The sequence below is a fragment of the Athene cunicularia genome (genome assembly GCF_003259725.1).
Source record: "Athene cunicularia isolate RWA chromosome 4 unlocalized genomic scaffold, athCun1 chr4_part1, whole genome shotgun sequence".
In the NCBI taxonomy this organism is placed as follows: domain Eukaryota; kingdom Metazoa; phylum Chordata; class Aves; order Strigiformes; family Strigidae; genus Athene; species Athene cunicularia.
In genome coordinates, this window is record NW_020799098.1 from 2,399,528 (window position 1) to 2,415,126 (window position 15,599).

Below are 15,599 nucleotides of genomic sequence, written 5' to 3' on the forward strand. Positions count from 1 at the left end.
GCCTTCCAGCGGTGCCCGCCGGGGGCCGGGCCTGGCAGCCGCACCGCCACCGCTGGTGGTGTTGGCGGCCGAGCCCTTCGTCGTGCCTGCTGCCTTCTGATGCCGACGGGGGCCTGAAAGGGAGGGAAGAAAGCACAAACAAAGGAAAAAGTGACGCTTTTGCACTCTGACGTCATAATCCGTTGGGGGGGGGGAAGAAACCTCCTTTTTTGTTATTTTTCTCTTCAGCCCAGGCACAGGTGCTGATTGTAGGCTCTTGGCCAAAACGATCGGATCTGAAGTGCCTCACACGTACCGAGGAGATGTCTTCTGTCCTTTTATTGTCCGTGGTGCTGGGTAGGGGGAAGCACAGGATGGGGCGGTGCGCTGCAGGGCTGGGTGGTCTCCTAGCGTGGATTCTGTGAGGGTCTTCCAGTGCTGCTGAAAGTCCCTTTGAGTGTTTCAGAGGGACCAAAAGCAGGGACAGCGTTTCAGGGTGCAACCATATCCCTTTTCACAGAGCTAATACTCTGAAGCGGGTGGCATCCCTCCAGGAATGTTGTTTTCCCTGGTGTTCAGCTAACGCTCAGCTGTGCAGTTGCGCTCTTGGCCAAGAGCTCAGCTCTAAGTGTGACACACAGACACATACACAAAGATGTTTCCATCCCAGAGGGCCTCTGTAAAGTGCATTTGCAGCTTGCAGGGCCCAGCTCCAAAACTCTCTTTCTGGCTGGCTTTTTGGAGTCCCTGGAAGTGAAATTTCTAGAGAGACTTGCCCAGAGGTGGGAAGGAGTTTGACTGGGTACGAACAAGAAGTGCAGTGGGAGGAGGAAGGCAGGCTGATTACTCAGGGTAACGGGAAGAGAGGGAAATCAAGGAGAGGAGTTAGAAGAGAAATGCTGTAAGAAACTTCAAAGATCACAAAGATTTAGGCTGGGGGTGTGTGAAAGGCTTGGGTGAAAGGCCACTTGGAGCCAGCCTGTTTTTTTCAGAGGTGCTTGAAGTATCTCGACCCATGCAGACCTTGCTCCCTTGCACGTGGTCTCTTTTTGGCTGGGTTTAGAGCAAGAGAGAAGTGTTCTCTTTACTGAAAAGCTTCCCAAATGTGTCACAGCTTAACGCTAAACTACACGGATGGCATTCTTAGCAGCCTGCAACGCTCAACTTCAGAGCTTTTGGTGTGCAAATGCTGCGACTTTGATTCTCTGTCTTTCAAGTGGGGCTGTTGTTGCCGAGAGGGGTGTTTCTGGTAACAGTGCTGCGTTTTGTAGGTATTCTCACCTTTCAAGAGCAAATAGAAGTGGTTTTAAATAAATGGCCTGTCTCTCAGTAGTGTTTTCGTGTTTCTCAACAATAGAGAAATAGAAGACATGCAGAATAGAGTCAGACAAAAAAGTCTCTCGGAAAGCCTAGGCTGGATAAGCCTCCTCTTGTCTGAGATCATCTTTGCAGCTTGAACCAGCCCCTCTAATTGTCCTCCAGGACAAGCTCTGTGAGGTACTAGAAGTGGAGGTGATGTCAGAGGGTATGGGGTCTCCTCGCCCCAGCCAGGGTGCAGGTCTGAGCCTTGCCCACTTCACTGCTGCCTGTCTTCAGCCACATGAAGATGGCACCTGTCACTTGCGGCCAGTTCAGCTTGGATGTCCCAGCCAGTAGAGCCAGAAATTATGTTTTCATCAAACATTTCTTTGTGCTAAACAGGAGAGCTTTGAAATCCAGCTCCTGCTTGTTGCTGCTGTTGGCTTTGTGAGGCCTGGGCTGTGCTGAAGCACCCCAGCTCTTGGCTGGGGTTTTACTGTCCAGGTTATGGGGGGGCTTTTCCTTTCCCCAGCTCAGAAGACAGTCAGAAGGGGGTAGAGTCTCTCCTCCGTGTTGTGATTAGACTTCTCACACTGGAGGGGGCCAGTCATGGCCTTGCAGCTGCCTGTGGGGCACAGCCCTAAGGGTCAGCAGAGCCTGATCTGCACCAGCGGGCTGCCTCATGATATGCTTTGAGATACAGATAAGGTGCCTGGCAAGCTTAGTGGCTACTGAGCATCTCACAGTATTTATCAGCCGTTTACTAGTCACCTTAAAAACACATTTGTCTTTCTTGTACCTTCCTCCTCCTGTGGCTCTCTCCAGAAATCTTAATTTCAGTTTGCCTTCCCTATTTTTTGCCCCAGAGCCTCCCGTTCTCCACCCAGGTTGCTTTTTTCATCTCCAGTGCTGTGGTGGCCGAGAGGGTTACTGCTCTGGCAGCTTCTCACCCACCAGCTGGCAGTTGGTGCCCCCAAGCTCTGCCCGTGGAGCAGAGGATGTGAGATTTCCTCAGCTGCCTCAGTGCAAGTTGACACGGTCAGTCCCAGAGGGCTGAATGGAGCTGCTTGATTTTGCACTGGAGCAGATCGGGAGCACTCCCATGCCAACTCCGTGCTGAGATCCTGTCCTCGGACAGAAGCTGAGCCCTGACGAGACAGAGGTGAAGCTGCCTGGTGAGACAGCAGCCTGCAGAGCCAGATCAGAGATGTCTTGCCTGCCTGTCTGCTGTTACTGCTTTTGCTGCTGGGCGAGAGTTCAGGGCGCACAAGAGACAGCCAAGGCTGCTGCAGGGAACCACCCCCGCAACAGGCAGCACCTCACATCTGGCACCAAGAGGGAGCAAAGACCATCACTTCGACTCTCCCTGTCCTCCCTCCCTTCCCATCTCCCCCTTCCTTGACCAGAGCTGATATTTCAGCGTTGTGATGCAGGAATAGATTGTCTAATGGGTCATGGAAGACAGGGGCTGGGGGGGTGTACTCAAAAAAAAAAAAAAGAGTCCAGCTTATATTCAGCCAGAGCTGCTTGTGATCTCCCATCCCACTGCAGCCTCCTCAGATACCCTAGAGCCACAGTGTTCAGCCCACTTCTTCCCCCAAGGTATCCATTTTGCTGGTGCAAAACTGAGTTTCCCTGAGCCACCAAGACATCTTGATCTAGCCCTAACCAGGAAGCCACACCTATAAGCAGAGCTCAGAGGGATTCCCATAAAGGATTTATTTCCCCAGTGTGGGGAACACAGAAGCTAATGTGTATTGCAGTGTCTCTGCCAGGTTTTGACTTTCCTGATTGCTTGGCTCCCTGGGGTGGTGAGAGCACAAGGGATTTTAAAGAAGTTGAAAAGGACTGGGCTAATGCATCTTTGGGGTTGGCCCCACGTGGTGGGACAGGGGTGTGTTACACAGAGCGCTGACCTGGTGCTTTTTTTTTTTTTTAATCAGCATCTGAATCATTGTAAACAGGCTCGTTTGGCAACTTGTGCGGGCTGGCAGCATGCAGCTGAACTCCTGACAAATTTCTCATTCTCACCCTCTGTGCTGTAGCTGGTTTAGGCAGGAGTTAGGGAGGCACCAGGCATTTTTAAGCATTCCGTACCCTAAAACTATGGGAAACACTCCCAAGTCTGAAGTGTAAAGCTCTATTCCCTCTGGTTCTCAGCTCGGGATGTAGCATCTCATAATGATTTGTCTTGCTTCTCCCATACTCTTCCCCCACTTTGTTTTGGGGCCACATTTCTCCTTTCAACTCATCTTTATCTTCAGGTTACGGGCCAGCTTTCACTCTGTGGACTGGTTTTGTGGAGAGTTTGCTCACAGCCTCCACATACTGTTTCCAAGCACGAAGAGCAGTGCAACACCCTGGATATTTCAACAACTTCTCAGGTGGTGGTTGGTGTTTCAGACTATGGTGACCAAAGTAGCAGAATGCTCTGTTTGAATATGTAAAAGTTCCCTGAAGCTGCAGCGCTACTGAAAAAACATGTTTTCATTGTTTAGAATGAAAGAAAAACAGTTTTGTGTCTCTTAAAAATGAAAAAGAGATTAGTTTTTTTTTCAAGTCCCGTAGTCCCTGCCAGATTAGGTAATGCCCAACTGCTGTGTAGCCTAACTTCAGGTGTGTCAGGTCACCTGGGTGCTTGTCTTGAACTGCTTTTGCATGAGGTGATGTTCCATCGCAGCTACCATCCAGCTTTGCAGGGAAGCAGCTGCCCTGGCTAGGGGAAACACTTGGCATCGTCCTCACATTCGGTAGTGTAAAGGATAAATTAAAAAGTGCTTCGTGTTAGGTGGAAGCCACTCATTCTTCGTCTGCCCTTTTTTCAGTACCTGGAAGCAATTCTGACCCCAGTAAATTGTGATCCATGGCTACAGTGCTAATATACCGAAGATTTCCAAGGCTGAGCAGGGTGACTCCATTTTCGACTACAGCCAAGTACAAGGCCAAGAGCGGAAGCAGCAAAAGTAAGCAGAAAAAGGAAGAGAACCCAGAAACAGCCAACGCCAGAACCGAATCTGTGGCTACCATCCAGTTGCTGAATCCTCTGGACTACAGAGTATTGTATAATCCATCTGCCTATGCCAAAAGCAGAGGTGCCTCCCAGCAGCATGCTGCTAGGAGCAGTGGCCAGGCTCTCGGTGACACTTTCACCAGCCCTGGCACGGCACAGCTTCAACATACGTTCAGCACCGCCTCTTCTCAAGCTTTGCCACCCCTCAGAAATGCCCCGCCAAAGCCCGAGTCCAAACCACTCCTCGAGCCGACCACCTCAGCGAGTCTCTCTGGGGCACAAACCAACGAGGAAGTGAAAAAGGAAAAAAGAGAGATGCATGACTCCAAGGAGGATCCTCGCGTGTTTCAGAAAGGGAGGCCTGAATACAGATCTCTCAGCTATGACAAGTCTGAGCCTGTAGAGACTCTTCCTTTAGAAGAAGGTGACTCGATTTTACGCAGCATGGTCGACTGCAAGGGAAGCCATAGCCCAGGAACTATCGCGGATTATTTTCGCAAGCTGAGTCGTTTACCAGTGGAACAGCACGTGGCGTTGGTGTCCGAGCCCAGGTTTAATACACTGTGTTGCTGTGCTGTCAGGAACCTTGGGTCATTCAGCACTTCAGATCTCATCGATGTTTTAAAGGCTTGTGTCCGTTTGGTTCTTCCGCCCACCCACCCTCTGCTGAACGCATGCGAGAAAGAATTCTGCCAGCGGGTGTGGGACATGAACCTGGACCAGCTGCTGCTGGTGGCTGATTGCTGGCGCTGCCTGGAGCGTAGTGTGCCTTCCTACCTGAGCATTTTGTTCAGCTACGCCAACATGAACTGGAAAGACCTCACTTTGGCCCAGTTTGTTCAGCTCCTTTACATCATAGGGGAAGGCCGGAGGTCACCCGCGGACTTGACACAGAAGATAGAGAGCATGATTTTGAAGTACTTGGACTCCTTCACCTTGGAGGAGGTGGGTGCTATCTGCTTGGGGCTCTTCAAGTCCCTCAGTGGTATCTCTGACCATGTCATGAGAAAAATAGCAGACAGAGTCTCCCTGCAGATAGAAGACATGAGCACTTATGCTTTGGTGAACGTGCTTAAAGTACTCCGTTACACTCGCATGGACCACTTACCCCTCTTAAAGGAACTTGTGAAGGTTATTCCCGCTCGGATTCCTGCGACGAACATCCAGGGCGTCATGCACATCGCACTTACCTTTTCATCCCTACACTACTTTGACGAAGGCATTTTGGCTGCCATAGCCATGTCTTTGCCTTCTAGGGTGACTTACTGCCGAAGCAAAGATGCTGCCAAGTTCTTGTGGTCATTTGGATGCCTGGACTATGAACCTCCAAACGAGGAAGAGTTTTACTCCAGCCTAATAGAGCAGATGCATAGAAAACTCCATGAATTTGGAAAGTTTCCAGAGCATCTCCTTACTGGTTTGCTTGGCCTGGCATTTGTCAAACGCTTCCCAGAGGAGCTAATAGACTATGCTTTGAGGGATGAGTTTGTCCGGAAAACGAGAGGTAGTAAATATGAGCTCAGAAAGGACCTGTTCACCCTTAGTAAGAGCGTTGAAATTGAATGCCCAAGCTACCAAGGCAGCCGCCTCCCACCTCTGCTTTCTCAAGAGATGACCGAGATGGTTCTGAATTTTGCCGAGCAAGAAATCTATGTCAGGCATGAAATTGTGGAAGCCACGTCTCTTCTTGAGAGCATGTTAGGTGGCCCTGAGTATGTGAAGAACCACATGATCCTGCCTCACACGAGATCAAGTGATCTGGAGGTTCATTTGGCCATGGATGGACATCCCATCCCTTTCAACTTCAAAGATCCTGTTGGAGATAGGAAACTAAAAGACATTGGAGTTAGTCTAACAGATGACTTACTGACTCAGCTTATAAAAGGGAGATTTAGCAGCCACTCTCCTGTGGAAGTGGAAAATGAAGCCAGGCCTCACAGTCAGAAGTGGAGGGATGAAGCACAGACACCACATGTGGGGGATCATGCTGTGCTTTCAGGTGGAACTCTTATCACAGATGCCAGATTACAAGTTGAGCCTAAATCGGGGCACTGTCTTGAAACCCCCTGGTCTCTTACACTGAATCACCAGCCTCAGGAGGTGAAACTGGCTCTTCAGGTGTCCAACCGAAACCACTACTGCTACAGCTCCAAGCGCCTCTTGGGGCTGCACCGCTTGAAACGGCGGCAGCTGCAGCAGCTGGGCTACGTGGTGGTTGAGCTTCCCTTTTGGGAATGGTTTCCTCTACTCAAACGCACACGTTTGGAGAAACTGAGCTACCTCCATTACAAAGTGTTTGACCCAGCGCTGCTTAGCAGGGCTGGCTAACCTGATGGAGTGCTTGCTCAGAGGCTGACACGGCCTCCCAGATCCATCTCTCTTTCTGGTTACTGGTGAAAATGGCCTCTTGAGTGTTGGTTAAGTTGGTTGCTCTGTGTGCTCAGGCTGCCTTGCTGTATTAGACAGTTCTGCTCTGCTGACAGCCATGTGTCCCGTGCTCTCCTTTTGTACGTAGATCATCAAATGCTTCCATGACAAATAAAAACTACTGTCCTATTCGTTTTTCTCCGTGATTACTTTTTTCTCTGCGCTAAATGAAAGTGGATGGATTTGGTGACTCCATGAGAGCAGAACCGTGATGTTTGATAAGAGAATTGGAATGATTTTTAGTCATGAAGCTGACCTGGGTGCCAGGAACATATACACATATTTCCTTAGCGTTTCCATCATCACCGAGCTGGGGCTGGTGAGCATACAGTCTGAGTTTCTCCTTTAGGAGCTGTGCATGAGCAGGCCAGAGTGTGAAAGCTGAGTGGTGAGATGGAAGCTGGGGCTGAGGGTTGGGCTGCTCTGACTCTGAGACATTAATTTTGTGCCCAGCTCTCCACAGTGCCTGGCGGAGAGGATTTGACCCTGTTGATAATGTCTGCTGCCAAATAGAGCCGACAGAGCCACCTCAAGGTGATTCCCCTGCCTGGGTGATGATGAGTCCTAACTAGGACTAGTCACGCAGGCTAGAATGCGAACTCTAGCTGTGCGGAGCATCTGCTCTGGAGGCTGCTGTTTTCACCCTCTGTCACTGGCTCACTGTGTTATTTTCTTGCTCAGGATGTGGTGCGGTGTCTGATTTCTGCACATTTCTGCCATTCTGAGGACAGGGTTGCTGGCTTCTTGAGCTTTCCAGAGATGGTTCTTTCCAAGAGGAGAGACATTTTCCTGAGGTGCACAGAGCAGGCTCTACAACTGACCAGAGCTGAAGGGATTTTTTTCACAGGGAGCAGCAGAAACTCTCGTTCCCACTGCACTGGCAGCTGAGCTGTTCTTACTATTCTGCAGTCCGGATTTTCAAGGTGTACTGAGGTGGAGAATGGGGAAGAGAGGTGGCAGTAGGCAGGTTGCTGTCCCAAGACACATACTGTATATTATTTCATTTTTGGCTGCCTGGTTTAAAATGTCTGGGCTGGTTTTTTTTTTCCCTCTCCCTTAAATACTCAGTGTTATGAAGCCCTGTCTTTAATTGTCGGCTGTGCATGTTCCTTATTGCAGCAGCTCTCTAGTCTTATGTAGGACACCAGGAAGGCACTTCGAGACTAACTCCAAAAAGCCTGGTTTTAAATTGCTTGTCCAAGACCAGAGAGGATCATGCTGGCATAGAGAAGTAGAGAGTACAGTCCTTCAGGTCTTCATTTCAGCGCCTCAGTCGAAAGATCTTTGTTCACCTTGGGGAAGTCACGCACTCGAGAGACACACTTGTGTGACATCCTGATGGCACTTCATAGTCTGTGAGTCCTTTGTGATCTTAGTCATTTGTTTTGAAAAGTAATGACTTTAGTAATGCACTTTTACGGGTGTTGTATTTTTAAAGTGTTCGTAAATTCAGAACCTACTTCATGCCACAACCACGTGAGCTGTCGTTTGCACGGGAGACCTCCACACAAGCATAGTGACAGCAGTAGCTATGGGAAGCCACCATCTGCTGCCCTGTCCTATTCTTTTTCCAGAGGTTTTTACAGTCTGGATTCCCCAAGCTCTTGCTTCAGACCAGGCTCATTGCTAGAAGGGTCTTGGGCTCACTGTCCCCATCTGATCCTGGTGGCTCCTCTCATCTGTTCCTCTCACCTGTTTTTGCCTGTCCCTGCTGATTTTTGTTCCCAGCCTGCATCTCTGGGCTCAGCCAGCCCCTTTACTTTCCTATCACTGTGTCCAGCCAGTTCTTGCTTTCCTTCTTTACACAGAAGCTTAGTCCTAATCTCATTCCAGTTTCTCATTTAATCTGTCCCTTCATCCCCACTGTCTGTCTTCTGAGTTGTGTTTTCATGGGAAGAGCAGAAAAACCACAGCCATGGGTAAAAGCAACTCAGCGATCAATTTTCGCTGTGAAGCAAGTGTAGCAGAGCTTTTCAGAAGAAGGGAGAGCAGTGACTTGGACATGCAGAATAATGCATTTTCCTACGGAGAAGTTGAACCTGGAAAAATTAGCCTGAGTTGAAGTCTGTCAGGGTCACAAACAGGTAGAAAATCCTGTAAAATATACCTATGTATACATAGATAGCTCCTCGCGCCGCAGAACGAGGAGCAACTGAATTGAAAGCAAGTTTAGTGAGAGAATAAAGTGTTTGTAATTAACCAGAGCTAATTGCCACAGACCATTAAAGGCATGGTAGAAAAGGATGAAGGTTTAGGACGCAACCTCACTAACAAGCTTTAAGCTTGGAAGAAGACGTGAGCATGCTCTGGGCTTGCACCCATCCATGATTTGCCTAACACAAGGCAGCACTAGGAAAGAGGAGGTGCGCGACTGCAAGATCCATGGGAGAATTTGGCATCGGCTGTGGGCAGGATCTCAACAGACAGCAGCTTGTGAGAAGTGAGTTCAATTTAAAGCAATGGGTTTGCAGTGATGCAGAGGTGAAGGTGCCTCTCCCCATCATTCAGGGAAGGTCTCACCAAAACTTGCTGAATGCGAGTGCACCAGTCTGGTCAGATCAGAACAGAGAAGTCTTGAGCCCAGGAAAGAGTCGTGAGGAGAAATAGGACAGAGGGTGAACCTTGAGTCATTCCAAGAAAAGGGAGCGGAGAGTGTTGATTTGCTGGTTTTCGTAGTGCCAGCTCCGAGGGTCAAGCTAATTTACCAGCCACAGATTCAAAATGGACCAAAAAGAGTAGTTTTGTCACACAGCCTGTAGTTAAATCGCCTGTCTCACTCCCACAAGATGTGGGTGCCAAAAGTCAGACCAGTTTAAAAGCCTGTTTGAACAGTCCCTCACTGGCAGCCCTGTACTGGAAGCCTCTTGAGCTCAGAAAGCCAATAAAGTAATGGAGGAGCGTTGGTTTCTGCTTGCCCTGTGTCTGCATTCCTTTTTGAGGAGCAGGAATTGCTCCTGATGCTGTCAGACCAAATATTGGCCTGGAAGGGGTGCCCATCTGGCCTGCTGCAGCTTTTCTTATGTACACCCCTGCTTGGGTCAAGCATTAACCTTGAAGCTCTGCTCTCTGCAAGGCTTGGTTTCTTCTGTTTTGTTGATTTTTATATGTGGGCTTTGTACCTCAGGTACTGCATTTCTCATTTCAGACTGTTGCGCAGAGCAGCCTGCACCCGCAGGCTTAGCAGGCAGGCGAGGTGAGCTAGTTAACACTCTGCATTTCAGTGGAGCGTGGCCCCACAATTCCCATTTCACTTCGGCTGAAGCAACTGTTTCAGTTGAAAAATCATTAAAGGGCTGCTGGTTCTTTAAGAAAGCAGCAGGCTCCTAATTTGCAAGATTGCCCAAAGCAATGACATATTAAAACTAAGGTTAAGGTAAGGTTAAAACCCTTACCTCGCAGATAATTTCATTCTTAAAAGGGATCTGTTATAACCAATTCGAATTGCCTTTTCAGTGGAAAAGAAGGGGTGTTCACTTGAGTTGCTTTAATGAACATTGTCAGAACACTCAGCAGACACAGATAATCTTCCTCAGAGCTATTAAATGCCCTCTGCTCCCTTGGAGCTATTAAATACTGATTATTAATATTTGTGTTTAATCTCATCTTACATCTGAGGCTCCCAAAGCCCTCAAGAAACGTTTCTCTTGGCGGCAGCGGCATGTCAGTGCTGACTGGTGTTACCCTTGTCCCGAGAGGCCCCGTCCGAGCTTGTCGTGTTGGGTGTTGTCCAAGAGCACAGGCAGGTCCTGTCTCAAACTGCTGAAGGCAGCAGATAGACGTGGCATCGGTGGGGGGTAGAAACCAGGCACGGAGATAAACCAGGCAGTTCAAGGCCACACGGCAGGGATGGACCCCGGCTCTTTCTGGCCAGCTGCGGTGCCGAGTGCCCCGGTCAGATCACGGAGCAGCCCATGTGCTCCAGGGCCGACTGAGGCCACTGGGAGCTCACACCAGTTCCTCTGACAACCTCATGGCATAGTTGATGCTTTACCATATCTACAAAACCTCCCACATCTTTAATAATCTTTCGGATCTGATTGCTAGTCTATCCGTAGGTAAGACTTTTAAAGTTAAAATAAACAATTTCTCTTTGATGTTTCTCCAGGGGTTCACTAATTAATACCGTTTTTTATCTTGATCCCATCCCTCCACCAGTCATATTGGCTTCACCTCCTGGACTCAGATCTGAGCTGCGTTTTAGGAACTACCGAGCTTGTAATTCATACAGGCTCCAAAACACGAAAACCTTTCACTGCTCACTCGCATTCACTTTATTTTCCTTTCTTTTTTTTTTTTTCCCACAAGCTGAATCTGATGCTCAGAAAGTGAGCTATCTCCAACTGCCAAGATGGTAATAAACGTCTGTCTCCCACAGTTCAAGCCAAGAATTCACTGCAACAAGGTAAAGTAATGATGGAAAGGTGGGTTTAGGGAGATGGAAGGGTGGAGGGGTTAGGTGAAAGTACCGTGCTGGACTGGCTGGGGCTGGGAAGCGCTTGTTCGCTGCTCATCTGTGATAATTAGCAGTGTTTCTGGAAGACTGATTTTTGGCTGGCCATGCCAGGCTTCCCAGAGGTAACAAAGCAAAGGCAACTCGCAGCAAACTCCTGTCATTTTGTGTGGTCTGGCTGGTTCAGAGAGGGATTTTAACATGGGAGGCTCTGTATGTCCACTGGCAGCAAAAGCATTAAAGACAGATGCAGGTAAAGTGTAGGCTCTTCAGTCTGCAGAACTGAGAGCATTTTTGTCAATTAAAATCCTTTTCCAGCGATGTGGGAGGGTTGTGATTTGGGTGGTTTTGCTCACAGCTTTCTCTTCCAAGCTCATCAGTTTCCTGTCATTCCCAGCAAGGAGATTCTGTGAGCTAATGTGGGGAATCTGTCCTCCTGGACCCCCTTCCCCTTTTGTGCTTTGGTCTTGAGAGAGTCCCTGATGTGTGACCACTAAGAGAACCCATGTCTGGGTGCTTGGGATCTGCAGCTCACTTGAAGATAAAGTGGAGCTGAAGGCTGAGTACTTTGAAAAATCGGTATTGAGAGATTTCCCAGAAGTTACCCTTCAAAATTTGCTTTGTCCTGTCTGTGCTTTGGCCAGTCTGCCAGCTAGCGTTAGAACACCGTATAACCTCATGTGACTGCTGTGATGTGGCACACACTAATTCTTGGAGGGAGGAAGCCCTAATCTTCCAAGATCTCATAACAGGACAGTGTTATGTGCTTACGGGTATGTGTGCTTTGACTTGAGATACCTTTTTCTCTCCAATATTACAGCTTTCCCTTTGCCCAATAGAATACACAGTTCCTGCCAATGTTTGCTGAAATTACAAGCACTCATGTTTTTCACTCAGCATCATCAGAATCTCTTAGAAACTAATTCAGTTTTAATTCAAAGCCATTTTTTAATTGCAAGTCTCCCCACTGACTCACACCCCAAAATCCAAGACAACCTTGGATTTTTAAGCTGTAAAGACATCAGTAAAGGTGTGACCATCCATCTGCGTGCTGTGTTGAGAGAGCCGGCCCTGCTACTGAGGTTTGGTGTGACCGTTGGGATCAGGAGGGTGTGGAGTGACTAGATTAAGTAGGTGGAATAACTAGATATTCTTTGCTGTTATTTGTTCCTTTAGCATGTGCTGCAGACTTTCTAAGCCTCAGTGCTCTCAGGAGAAGGAATGGGTAGAGCCAGTCTGCCCAGGAGCAGACCAGAGGGTGGGATTGACATGGGATGGGGCCCAGCCTAGTTAAGCGCATCTCCCGCAGGGATGGGTAGGGTTGATCCCAGAGCAGGACAAGGCAGTCAGCTAACTGAGCTCCAGATTTCTCTGGGATCCTGTAGCTGTGTGATTCCGAGTACGTTTCCACGTGGCAGGATAAGCTGATGATGTTTCACCGCTGCTGAAGGAGAGGAGACTCCCATCTCCTCCACGTGCACATGCTCTGCTCCCAGCTACACTCTCCCACTTGATTTAGTTTGCTGACCCAGCCAAAACCACAAACCATCCATAATTTTTCACTTTTTTAGCAGTTAAATCAGCTCTGGAAATGGCTGACCAGGTAACAGAGGGGGCAGAGAAGAGCGGACAGGACTGCATGGCTGGAGGAGGGGGGGAGTGGGTCTGTTCTGCCCAGCAGCAGGGATCTCCTGGGTTGTCTCAGCTGCACATGAAACCATGGTCTTGGTTCCTAATTGTTGTCATCTTGTGAATCTGCGTTAAGTGCTTGTGAAATTAGTTTCCTTTTATCTTCTTGCTTCAAATTAAATCCTGTTTTCTCCTGAAACACAGATTTCTGCTGATGGTTACGAAGTGGAGAATCTGATCTCTGAAGACCTTGCCAGGAGAAATCGTGGTTTCCGCAGCGAATACTTCATCAAACCTCCAGTCCACGTCACGATCTCTTTTCCCTTCAACATTGAGATCTGCAGGATTAATATTGACATCTCATCCGGGGGATACCAAACCTTCTCCGGGCTCGAAGTTCACACCTCTACCTCATGCAATAAAACCTCTTGGCAGAGCCCTGAGGGTCAGTTCTCAGGTCTGGCCGGTCAGCCTGTGTCAGACAAAGACACTTTCACACTGGTGGGCAAAGCTGTCTTAAAAAATCAAAGCAAAGTGACGTTTGGCCACAGAGGCTTCAAGCCGAGGCCTCCCTTCCATCAGATGGAAAATGTCTTCTCCTACCCTGGCTCTGCATCTCAAGACCTCTGGAACAAAGGGCCCGCCTCGCTGAGCAACGTGTCGCACTTAAAAATCTGCATCACCCACGTGGCCGGAGGTGGCCTGCCTTGCATTAAGAGGCTGGAGGTGTGGGGACAACCTGCCAAATCGTGCCCACAGGAGGTGATCGAGGGTGTCTTTCAGGTGGCCTCCCAGTTCTTCGCCCAGGATGTGGGCAGCCTCAAGCCAGAGCTTTGGACGCCGATGGAGAGCGACTGCGTGCCCTTCAGTGCTAACGACAGCGAGCAGCAGACCCTCCGCAAGCTGGTGGATGTTGTCCAAGACATCCCTGAAGAATTCCTAGACCCCATCACTCTGGAGATCATGACCTTCCCCATGCTCCTGCCCTCTGGGAAGGTGATCGACCAGACCACCTTGGAAAAATGCAACCGGAGTGAGGCGTCTTGGGGCAGGGTACCCAGTGATCCTTTCACTGGGGTGGCCTTCAGCCAGCACTCGCAGCCCCTACCTCACCCTACCCTCAAGGCCAGGATAGACCACTTCCTCTTACAGCACAGCATCCCTGGCACCAACCTGCTCGGGAGGGCTCATGCCTCAGAAATGCTCGTACCTTCTTCCATAACAATGTCTTCTCTGAAAAGGAAAATGGACTGTATGGATCAGAGCTCTGTGCAACCACCTTATTTTTCTTCTACAAACTTACTTGTCACATCTACCTCAGAGAACAGTGCTAAAAAAATGAAAACTGACAATGACTCGCATTTGATCCAAATGGACTGTTCGACAGGTATCATGGCTCCCTAAGTCACTTGTGTTTCTTAAGTGTCTTGACAGCCCAGGGCCAGGTTTTCAAGTCAGGAGGCTCCAGTACAGATTCCCATGCTGCCTCTAGAAAGCTTTAAGGCCATTGTATTTTGCTGTTGCTAGATGCTATGCAAGTCAGGTCATCGTCTCGATCAGCTCTTCTCTCCTCAGCACAACCTGCCATCCCTGGATAGGCTTTGTCCTCATTTTGTTTCATTTTTTCCTCATCTCTAGGCTCATGGTTCTCATCGTGCAACCTGTGCAGACTGTTTCACAACCCTCTTGTTTGCTCAGGTTGCTGTGTTTCCCTTTTAGCTTGCATTTCCTTTCTCCTCCTTGCTTTCAAGCCACTGCCCCTGTGGAGATAATATTTTTCTCACAGTGTGCTGGTTTGAAGTTTATCATGTGTGATTTATCATCTTACCCATCCAGTATGTCCTTGCATCAGTGAGAAAATACACAACAAGAGGAAAAAAAAAAAAAGTCTGGTGATGCAGTGGGGATGGCCTGGGGAGTCCTGGCTGGTGTGGATCTTCTCAGAAGAAGTGAGGTGGGGAGGAAAGCAGGAACAGGCACTAATCCTGCTCATGGATTTCCCTGGCCAGGCACTGCCAGCCTGGGCTCTTGGTACAGCTGGTTCCCTGCACGCTCAGCGTCGCTGCGCAGGTTGTGTCCCTGGGACACGCTGGCTCTTTACCCTCTCATGGGGCTGCTCTTGCTGTGGCTGAGGCTGAGCTTGAGGAGCGTGCGTAACCTCTGGGTGACACTCATCTGGAACAAACAGCAGCAAGGGAATTGCAGGCAGTGCTGCCTTCAGAGCAGGGAGGAGAAGATAGCACAGGCTGCGAGAGACTCGCACAGAGTTTGCGGTTACGGCAGAAAACCAAGTAGAGACGTTAGATAAGGGATGTGACTTGTGTCTACATGGGAAAGGAATGGGCATTGCTTTCCTTTTAGCCTTGCGTTTCTCTGTGATCTCATAGCAGTGCTACTGCACATGAGCTCCAGCAGGCTGAAAAACAGTCCAGACCTGCAACCCTGAGATAAGTTTTTGGTTCAGTTCTGGGCCCCTCACCCCAAAAAGGCCATTGAATGACTCGAGCGTGGCCAGAGAAGGGCAACGGAGCTGGGGCAGGGTCTGGAGCACAGGTCTGCTGGGGAGCGGCTGGGGGAACTGGGGGGGTTCAGTCTGGAGAAGAGGAGGCTGAGGGGAGACCTCCTGGCCCTCGGCAACTCCCTGCCAGGAGGGGGCAGAGAGGGGGGATGAGTCTCTGGAGCCAAGGCCCCAGCGCCAGGCCCCGAGGGAATGGCCTCAAGCTGCCCAGGGCAGGGTCAGGCTGGCTCTGGGGAAGGATTTCTGTGCAGAAGGGGCTGTTGGGCGTTGGAATGGGCTGCCCAGGG

The 15,599-nt window shown here is 49.5% G+C and overlaps 2 protein-coding genes across 3 annotated transcripts in view; both read left to right on the top strand.

Annotated features, from left to right (window-relative positions):
* Positions 1-3,653: 3,653 nt before the first annotated feature.
* On the top strand, positions 3,654-6,846 carry FASTKD5 (FAST kinase domains 5). The gene has a single exon (XM_026846768.1). It carries the CDS (start codon positions 4,142-4,144, stop codon positions 6,614-6,616), a length of 2,475 nt encoding a protein of 824 aa, XP_026702569.1. The 5' UTR covers positions 3,654-4,141; the 3' UTR covers positions 6,617-6,846.
* Positions 6,173-15,599, top strand: part of UBOX5 (U-box domain containing 5) — a 16,065-nt gene continuing 6,638 nt past the window's right edge. For both annotated transcript variants that reach the window (XM_026846769.1, XM_026846770.1), the window contains exons 1-3: positions 6,173-6,287; positions 11,021-11,117; positions 12,999-14,181. In XM_026846769.1, the coding sequence (XP_026702570.1) occupies positions 11,064-11,117; positions 12,999-14,181 (1,237 nt within the window). In that variant the 5' untranslated portion in view covers positions 6,173-6,287; positions 11,021-11,063. The remainder of the gene's footprint in view (positions 6,288-11,020; positions 11,118-12,998; positions 14,182-15,599) is intronic.

Coding starts and splice junctions, on each gene's coding strand:
- FASTKD5 (XM_026846768.1), top strand. CDS start 4,142: ATGGCTACAGTGCTAATATACCGAAGATTTCCAAGGCTGAGCAGGGTG.